This window comes from Malaclemys terrapin, chromosome 2 (assembly GCF_027887155.1).
Source record: "Malaclemys terrapin pileata isolate rMalTer1 chromosome 2, rMalTer1.hap1, whole genome shotgun sequence".
Taxonomy (NCBI): domain Eukaryota; kingdom Metazoa; phylum Chordata; order Testudines; family Emydidae; genus Malaclemys; species Malaclemys terrapin.
In genome coordinates, this window is record NC_071506.1 from 251,651,508 (window position 1) to 251,661,995 (window position 10,488).

The following is a 10,488-nucleotide window of genomic DNA, read 5'->3' on the forward strand; positions in this document are numbered from 1 at the left end:
AAGGGCCTAAAAAGGTAGCAACCTTAGTGTGGGCACTCTTATTTCAGGTGAAGAGTGTGGCTTATTTTGGTTTAGCTTAAATAAATCCTTAACAAATTCAAAATAAATTGAAATATGCCTGGTTTAAACTGAAATTGTCCACAGTCTCTTGCACCAGTTTAACTGTATGAGTTTAAAATAACAGTACGGAGGAGCTAGAAATAGGAGACAGGTGCACAGAAAAGAAGGCAGAAACAGAAAGTGTAAGGGGTAGAGACAGGTTTTTCTCAGAACAGGGAGGTAAAGGGACATGAGAGAGGTTTTGGATCAAGGTAAGCTTCTAAGATCTGAAACAGGAGCTGCAGAGCAGCAGAGGAGATGGGAAAACAGGAAATGGGAAAAGAGGTGCCTATTTTGGCCACACCTAATTTCCACCTCCCTCTTCCCTTTTTCAAATGTCACTTTGCTTAGCTTTCTCGCCCGATAGTTTAACAAACCTGAACTTCATTGATATTTGTGTAGGGTCTTAACCACCCCAACAAAGACCAAATTATATGCTAGGATTTAAAGAGCCCAGCAGCACGTGCACTCAACCCAAGACATAGGTGAAAACTTAGGAAAAAATATTCCTTGTCTTTGCCTTTTCTCCTCGTTCTGTGTGTTTCAATAGAGCTAGAGAAACTCTGTCACTTCCAAACCATGTCATTTTGCCGGAATCCGGGGCTTGTTTTACCACTAACGGGGGAGGAGGGTGACACAGGACATGTAACCGTTTGTAGCAGTAACTGCTGGCGAGGCCGGTGGGCAGGGGCCGAGCCTGGGACTCTGGTGACACTGACACACCCATCCCTGCACGGCCCCACTTGCGGCCAATACACTGCACAGCCCGGGACAGCGGCCGGGCGCGCTCACGGCTCTGGTGGGAGGGGGCAGGCTTGCCTTTCCGCGGTGGCGCGGCTGTGCGCGGCGACGTCACAAGGGGACGCCACCAGGCCCCGCCCTCCGCATTCCAACGCGCCGAGGGAGTGAGGTAAACAAGGCCCAGCAGCCCCGCCCGCCGCGGCCCAGCAACTTCCAGAAGGGCCGCGCGCGGGCTAGCGAGCGGGGGCCGCCCACAGCTGTGGCGCAGCAGGAATTGCCGCCCTCCCGCCGCACCGCGGGCGGGGTGATGCCCCTGTTTATTTTTACCCGGGCGGCTCATCCTCTCCGGCTGCCCGAGCGCGGCCGCTCCCCGCCCTGGCCCCGCCTATAAAAGGCCGCCCGCGGGGGGCTGAGGATGCAGCTTTACAGCTCCGTGATCACCCACTACCCGGCAGCGGGGGCGGCGGCGGCGGCGGCAGCAGCAGGCGGGGCGGGCGTTTTCAAAGTCTCCCTGCCGGCGGGGCCCCCCTCTCCGGACGCAGCGAGCGCCGCGGGCCAGAGCCCGGCCGCCGAGAGCCCCGCTAAGGAGAGTCTGGTGCCCGGAGGCAGCGGTGCCGCCATGACTGCCTTCTCCTCCTGCCTGGAGCTCATGCCCGGCGGGCCCGCGGCGGGCCCGGGCGGCAGGCAGGCGGCGGCCCCGCAGTACAGCTCCAGCGCGCAGATCACCGTGAGCCGCAGGAGGCCGCTGGAGAGGATCGTGCCCATCCGCATCGTGCAGCGCCCCGAGCACCCCGTTGAGCTGGCCCCGGCCTCTCCGCAGAGCCGAGCCTGGCTCGAGGGCATCCTGGAGAGCATGAGACAGGCCGGCGGGGACGCGGAGGCCGCCGCAGCCCCGCACCGCCCGGAGGAGCCCAGCAACCACAGCCTCCGCCTCAGCGAGCACTGCCAGGCTCTGCAGGCGGCGGCCAGCGCCCAGCCCGACCCGGCCGCCACCTGCGGCGAGGAGAGCGGCGGCCAGGCCCTGCCCCTGCCCTGCTCCCCGCTAGCGGAGGAGGAGGGCCCCAGCCCGAGGAGGGGGCCGGAGCGGAATGAGAAGCTGGCTCTGTACCTGGCCGAGGTGGAGAAGCAGGACAAATACCTGCGGCACAAGGGCCGGTTCCGCTTCCACATCATCCCCGATGGAAACTGCCTGTACCGCGCCATCTGCAAGGCCGTATACGGGGACCAGCGGCTGCACAGCGAGCTCCGCGAGCAGACTGTGCACTACATCGCCGACCACCTGCACCATTTCAGCCCCATCATCGAGGGCGATGTGGGCGAGTTTCTCATCGGCGCCGCCCAGGACGGCGCTTGGGCTGGCTACCCTGAGCTCCTGGCCATGGGGCAGATGCTGAATGTAAACATTCATCTCACCACGGGCGGCAGGCCAGAGAGCCCCACCGTCTCCACTATGGCCCACTACCTGGGCCCTGAGGACCCGGCCCGGCCTAGCATCTGGCTGAGCTGGCTCAGCAATGGGCACTACGACGCTGTGCTGGACTGTGTGTCCCCCAACCCGGAGTACGAGGCCTGGTGCAGGCAGACTCAGGTGCAGCGGAGGCGGGACGAGGAGCTTGCCAAATCCATGGCCATGTCACTGTCTAAGATGTACATCGAGCAGAACACCTGCTCCTGAGACTTCCTAGTCTAGAAGCTCAGAGCCCTACTCCAGGTCAAGAGAGACAGTTTGCACCGGCCATGGTGGTGATGCCTTAATCCTTCATAAAGCAGCGGTGCCCTAGACTGAGGAGCCTCCATACAATATTAAACTGTGGGGGATGACAAATCCAAACTTGTATTTGTAATATTCTCTTGTATAAAGCTAGCCCTGGATTATTTGGAAGCGGATTCTCCATGTATGTGGTGTTTGTTTGTTTGGTCCCCCCTCCACCCCCCGTTCTCTATTTTCTAGAAGAATGTATTTTTTGCACATTATTTTTTTTTAAACTGTTACCTCCATCTCCTACATCTCATGTTGGCCTCTGGCTTTCAGCTGTGCAGCCAAAAAAGTTTGTAAGAGGTTTATTTTGTAAATATGGTTTATGATATACCAGGGGGGGCTGGGTGGGGGTTTTTTTTTGTTTGTTTTGTTTGTGTTTTTTCCTGTGATTTGACCGATACAACTTAAACTACCAAATGAAATTGGTGTCAGCCAGTTTGAATGTTAGCTGGACCGACTTTCCCTGATTGTTGGAAAGTAAATAAACTTTATCTAAACAATGGTTTGCATAAAAGTGCAGAAAACTTTTAAATAGCTACTTCAAAAAGTTTTTGATTGCCTCAAGCACAGAACAAGTCTTATAAGCCTGTTGGAATGTAGCTATTCATGAATGGTACAGGGAGCAATTGTGACTCTTCTGTATTTAATTACTGTTTAGAGTAAATTGGCCTCTGGTTGCTTGGGTGACTCACCCATTGTTCCATTTATATTTTATTCAATTGTAATAATATACATTTAATGTAGAATGTTGTGATAAAATAATAGTTTGTAATTTTGGCAAGAATTGGCTGTACCTCAGTATTTGGATTTCTGAGTGTGGGTTTTTTTTTTTTTTTTTTTTTTTAATGCCTTTTCTTTGCCCCATGGCACTTGCATTGCATCAGCAGGCTGTTATCACAACATTTTACTCCTTTTGATGTTGTTTTCTAATCAAGAATATAATGCACTCTCTCCTATATTATGTAAAAAGTATTTAAACCGAGACTTGTATGGTTTGCTGGGTCAAACATTAAATGTTTTCAACCTGAGAGCTATCTTCTTTAATCTCCTGTTAACTTTAATTTGTTAGACATATTTATTAAGTAATGCAGTTTGTACTTTTTTATTTTGTAATATTTTGTGATTTTTTTGAATTACTACTGTACTTGTATAATAGGAATATTCTTAGCTAAAATGGAATGAATAAAGTGTATAATTTTATTTGTTTTTTTTCATAAGAATAAGAATGTAAAGAGTTGCATAGTGCTGTTTGTTTATGTCTATAGAGGATTGTTTTGTCTCCTGCGGTCACACATGGGGGGACGACAAAAAATGACTACAAAGATTCTGGGTTTTGGAGGGGTATGCAAAAATACTGGATCTGCAGGTTTAATAAAACTTTTTGTATAAATAGCTTAAGCTTTTCAAACTCAAGTAATGATGAGGTATTCTACAGTATATCTTATTAGCCACATTTTTTTGTATTCTGTATCGCTGATAGTTTAGTGTATAGAAAATACAGAAGTCCATTCTTAACTGTGTTGCACATCAAATAAGTGTCTGAATAAGACTAGAATTGAGATATGAAATGGTTCAAGTCAGAACAGCTGCAGGATCAGTAGCAAGTAGCATTGGGTATGTCTACATTGCAATAAAACACCACCTGCAGTTGGTCCAGGTCAGCTGACTTGGGCCTCATGGGGCTATAAAATTGCAGTGTAGATCTTTTGGGCTCTGGGACTCTCCTCTTAACAGCAACTCAGAAGCTGGGCTCTGGCCCAAGCCTGAATGGCTACACTACAATTTTATAGCCTGAGACCTGTGGAGCCCTAGTCAGCTGACCCAGGCTAGCCACAGGTATCTTATTGTAGTGTAGACATACCCACGGGCTACTATTCTCTACTCTGGAATTCAATGGCGTTTGTGTCTTTTACAACTGTGACACTATAATGTATTGTAGACTACCTTCTGGCTTTGGTTAGCTGATGAACAAGATGAGAATTCTACCAGTAGATGCCAGTCCACTTGTGTTAGATCGTAGACTTTATTGAATCTCCTGTAAGGAGAGAGAATTCTGAGATAAGTAAGCTCAAGGCAAAAATGTATGCACATATTATATTTAAAAGAAACAAAACATTAAGCTGTAAGAATGATTACTAGGGAAAACTAGATAAGATGGCAAACTTTAAGGGCCCAAATTTTGAGTAGTTCATTACCAGGTATCTAAAAGATTTTCTAAACTATAGTAAACAACTGCTAATGATCACACAAAGAATGATCAGCTATTGATGTAGCGTGTGTTCGAGTGCAATATACTGAATAACATCTCTAACAAAGCTACTGGAAGCATTCCATGCCTAAACAACTTATAAAACCCTCCGTTTCCTTTTAGGGCCTTTAAAATCAGAAGTTGTCTGTTTCAGCTCTGCTGTGCTATAGCAGTTGCAGCTAACTTGGAAGCCTCTAAAGGAGCAGAGGGGCAGGTAAGCTAATAAAGGGGAGTTTAATAGAAATCACAGAAATGCACAATATACAGTAAAGTATAAATAGGCACAAATTGAGTGGTATACTAACTGAACTATACATTACTGATTCCCCTAGGGACCAGTTCCAACCATTCCTTACTACTGTAGTTCTGATGTCACAACAGAGTGCATGCTGGGGTGTCTAATTTTAGGAGATGTGGAGTAGGGGAGGTTCACTTTCAGACTTGATTATTTTAAAAACTAGTTTGCAATGACATTTTGTATATATTGCTGAGGTAAACTTGCAAATATAAGCATCCAATTCATATTCAGTGTGCATCTACTATAAAAGAGGTATTTGAGTTGAACTTGAAGACTGAACCCCCACAAAGTAGAAACAAAAACATTTTTATCTCCAATGTTTCAAATTCAACCTGGGCATTGAGACTTCTACACTTGGAGTTCTTTGCCTATGTAACTCTGCCAGTATCCTGTACCCGCAAAGTGCTCCTATTGTGGACAAAAAAGTGCAGGTTTGCTTGTAAGTAGAACCTCAGTTACGGACATCTCAAGAATGGAGGTTGTAACTCCTGAAATGTTCGTAACTCTGAACAAAGTGCAATTCAGGCTCCAGATCCAGCAGCTGATGGTCCAGGCCAGGTTTCAGCAGCTGAGCTCCCTACTCAGCGCCCGTATGGGGCTGGCAGCCCCAACATCTTGCTGTAAGTGGCTGCTCCTGTATGGGCAGGGGGAAGAGGCAGCCTAGATGTACCTATCTTTAAGATGCAATACAGGCACAGTAAAGTATTTGGGGTTTTTTGGTTTTGTCTCTGCTGCTGCCTGATTGATTACTTCCAGTTTCACTTGCTGTCCAGTTGACCAGTCAGTCCGTTACTCTGGAGTTCATATCTTTGAGGTTCTGCTATATAGCGATATCTACACTAGAGACTTTTACCACCATGTTATGTCAGGGATCACACCTCTTCACAGCCCTGACAGACACAAGTTTGTACTGTTAAAGCTGAGTCCTGAGTCAACTGATTATTGTTCTCATTTCCCACTCCCACCTTTACGTAACATCACCAGTAATTTAGGGAGGACAAATGCCTTTGATTGCACGTGTGCTACCCTGTTGTCTTCAGTTATACCTTCAGTTAACTATTGGTGCAACCCAGTTAATTTGCAGTTAATCCATGCAGCAGTCTGCATCTCCTGTCTGGGGGCATGCAAGCCACTTGCACCCACAACCGTGATCAGGGAGAACTGCTGATGAGCCTGGTGCCTGTCCCAGTGGACAGGGCTGGGGGCACACAGCCACACTGAAGGAATTGCCCGGGCTGGGTGCTGGCTCCTGTGACCAGCGGCCCAACGTACTGCTGCTTTCGCTGCTGCAGTTCCTGGTAGAGCCCTGCAGCTCCACATATATCCGCTTTAAATCCCTGGATATCCGCATCCATGGATATAAATTTTGTATCCTCGCAGGGCTCTAGCAGTATATTCTTTCTTGTTTGTATTTTTCTGTGCCCTAATTACAAGGGGTTGTGATTAGTATGTAGGTAATGAGGGCACAAAAGAAGGCATTGAATCAACTTTGGCATTGGGGATCTTTGTGAGTGGCATTTTTAATAGCTACCAAAGTGATTAGTGAGCAAAAAGTGTGTGTGTGTGTTAGTATATTTAAAAGAACAACACTTGTCAGATGTAATATAGTCAGAATATTGTAACTCCAAAATATCTTTGAGGTGGGACTTAAGTTGTGAACAGTTATAAGAAGAGAAACTTCTCAGTTCAGACTCTTTAATAATACTTAATGTTTCATAAAATGTAGTGTATTATATGTAGTAACGAATGAAAGAACATAAAAGTGGCTTTTCTGTTTCAGGAACTGGTTCACTTCTAATTTGTAGTCTATTTTTAAAATTAGTATAGCATATCTGCTGAAAGAAGACAGTACTCATATCCGATAATATACACTGCAAATTCTATGATTCATAGGGTGACCGGATGTCCCGATTTTATAGGGACAGTCCCAATATTTGGGGCTTTTTCTTTTCTTATATAGGTGCCAGGTACGTGCCTGCCCCTCCCTCCCCGATTTTTCACACTGGCTATCTGGTCACTCTAATGATTCACTATTCCACCTGGGGAAATTTTGTGCTACTGCAGCAAAATGCCCCTTCTACCCTCCCCCCCAACACACACATGCTGCAGCATTTCTTTGCTTCCTTGCAGAAAATGGTTTCTGTGAGGAAGCAAAGAGAAGCTGCACCAGTACTCACTCATCCCTCCCTGGCAGCTCAGACCCATCTGTTGGGGGTGGGGAAAGAGGTAAATCACTTGCTGGAGGTGGAGCTGGGGATGCCCTGGCCGCCCAGGCACATGAGTCCCAGCTGGGGTGGGGAGAGCACGGAGATGGAGTTCCCTTCCCTGCACGGAACAGCTGGGGCTGGATCAGAAACTTCCCCTGGCTGCAGGAAGTTCTGTATTGTGCTTGGGGGCGTCTGGGGAGTGAGGCTCAGTGGGGGTTGGGCAGATGGGGAGCCGCTTCCTGTACAGTAATCCTTCCCCCACCCGTGCACCCAGAATCCCCTCCACTGAGCCCCCTCTGCATCAGGAGTCCCCTGCCCCCAGACCCCCCTCTCACAAAGCCCCCCCAAACCCTCAACCCCTGCATCAGGACCCCCACCCTACCCCATTGAGCCCCAACCAGCTGCATCCTGCCCCCCCAAGTCCCTCTCACCTTCACCTGGACTCCCCTGCAGAGTCCCATTCCCCCTGCCCCCCCGAACCCTGCACTGAGACCCTGTGCATCCAGATTCCCCACTGCACCCAGACCTCCTACAAGCTGCCCGCACCCAGATTGCGCCACACACAACCCTGGTACTCTTGAGGGAATTCTGCACCAAAAAATTTAACATTCTGCGAAGTTCAGCGTATTTTAATTGTCAAAATAACACAGAAACACACTAACAATATAATCACACCATTTTCAATTATTTTGCTAATTTATTTCAAAATATTTGTCAGCAAATAATTGAAAATGGTAGGATTATATTGTGTTATTTTGACAAAGTATGCAGAATTTTGCAGAATTTTAAATTATTGAGTGCAGAATTTTTAATATTTTGGTGCATAATTCCCTGAGGAGTATATGATGTACAGCTATGCCAGCTCCCTTATCTTGCATCATCAGTAAGGCTTTGGACCTAAACCTTCAGTTTTGCCGTACAGTAGAGGTTCTCAAACTGGGGTTCGGGACCCCTCAGGGGATCACGAGGTTATTACCTGGGGGGTCACGAGCTGTCAGCCTCCACCCCAAACCCTGCTTTGCGTCCAGCATTTATAATGATGTTAAATATATTTAAAAGTGTTTTTAATTTACAAGGGGGGGGGTCGCACTCAGAGGTTTGCTATGTGAAAGGGGTCACCAGTACAAAAGTTTGAGAACCACTGCCGTACAACATGAGCTACATTAGTTGGGAACAAGAGACGGCTGTTATGCCGGAGTTGGGGATGGGCAATGGGGGGCTATATGCTGGATTGGGGGTGGGTGGGAAGTGTTATGCTATACAAAGCACACGGAATCTTTTCAGGGGGGAAAAGGCAAATACACCGCATTTAGTTAGCATATGCTTTTTAGTCACACACACACTCACACTCTCTCTCTCTCCCCTGCCAGTTGATGTTTATAGTTACCAGTCTGTTGTAGCTTGAGTCAATCTAATGGCCAGTTAGACTGAGCACAAGTAAGGAGCTGGGTTCTGTCAGTTGCGATCTGAAGCTCCGAGGCTTTGCAGGACTGAACCCAGAATTCCATGGCAAAACACCCCAGTTTTATAATTGTAAATTCCCATTTGAGTCCATGCATTTTGCAATGTCATCCTGTAATCATTAGTCCTTAAGTGGTGTTAGTCTTGGGGTTTTCTGCTGTTATCATTTGATGGTTATTGTTGGGCTTCCCATCGTTATCTCCTATTTGTTGTCTCGCCTTCAGGGGTGCTGCCTCACCTCTGAGGTCCTCAATGCTGCTAGCATGTTTAGCTTCAGAGACAATGGATATTTTCTGATTATCTCCTGGTCTTTCCAAGTCTCTCACTTTTTCTTAATCATTTGGACATTTGTGATGGCTTTCACACCTTCGTTTTCTGATGCATGTATTCCTCATTCACACAAACAATCTCTTACAGAAACCTTCAAAGGTATACAGACAGCAGTATTTTATATTCAGCAGAATACACTGTAAATCAAAAAAAAGAACAGGAGTACTTGTGGCACCTTAGAGACTAACAAATTTATTAGAGCATAAGCTTTCGTGGACTACAGCCCACTTCTTCGGATGCATCCGAAGAAGTGGGCTGTAGTCCACGAAAGCTTATGCTCTAATAAATTTGTTAGTCTCTAAGGTGCCACAAGTACTCCTGTTCTTCTTTTTGCAGATACAGACTAACACGGCTGTTACTCTGAAAACTGTAAATCAAGCCTTGCTAAATCTTATAACTAAAACAATTCACATTGTGGCTTCAGACTGTCAACATTCCTCCAATAATGGAGAAACGCTATCAGGGCAAATGGAGCCCATCAATGCTTGCAGACTATTGCTGGACAGTGACAAGAGATGTTCCATTTAATGAATACAAGAGACAAGCCAAGAAGCGCCGAGTAGACACTGAATAGGACTAAACTATGTACATAATAGTTTTTTGCCTTTTGTTTCATAATAAATTTTATTTATAACCCTTTTGCGGATTTTAAAAGTGTTACATAAACAGGACAGGTGAAATATTATCATGTAAAGCAACCATAAACACATGAAAAGACCTAGGTTTACAATTTATGATTAAAACTCTACTATCTACACAATATACATTGACATAAAATGTAAAAAACTTAAATATCTTAGAAACAGTAGCCAATCAGTTGTTTTAATTGTCATATTTGAATTCAGCACATCAAAATACATAATAAATAGCACATTTTATCTCTGAAGTAGACGACTTCTCAAAAATTGTAGACCAGTGTTATAAAATCCTGCTCCTATAGAAGCACAGCTCTCTCTCTCCCTCCCACTCCTGGAAGTGAGGGCACTTCTGCCCCATGTGGTGATCAGGACAGCATGTGCTGCTGCTGCAGGCTGATTTAGTGTGGTGTAGGCCCAGCTCATTAGACTGTTTGTTTGTGTTCAGTTGTTATTTTGGCATGCTGACAACTTTCCTGATTAACGCATTTGACAGAAGGGAAATGGTGATTTAACACATATCTCTGGCCAAAAACTTCATATGTGGTGGCGGTGCTTCACTTGAATCAGTTCTGGCTTCTTTGTTTTTCGCTTGAGGTTTTTCTGTTTTTATTTTTTTTCTGTTGCACGAATGACCCAACGATCCATTGTAATAAGAGAAAAAGCAAAACTGCGATTGTGGTACATGCTTATAATTAAATATGCACAGT

The 10,488-nt window shown here is 46.3% G+C and overlaps 1 protein-coding gene across 1 annotated transcript; it reads left to right on the forward strand.

Annotated features, from left to right (window-relative positions):
• The first annotated feature begins 1,048 nt into the window (after positions 1–1,048).
• Positions 1,049–2,943, forward strand: OTUD1 (OTU deubiquitinase 1). The gene has a single exon (XM_054018145.1). It carries the CDS (start codon positions 1,256–1,258, stop codon positions 2,513–2,515), a length of 1,260 nt encoding a protein of 419 aa, XP_053874120.1. The 5' UTR covers positions 1,049–1,255; the 3' UTR covers positions 2,516–2,943.
• Positions 2,944–10,488: the final 7,545 nt, after the last annotated feature.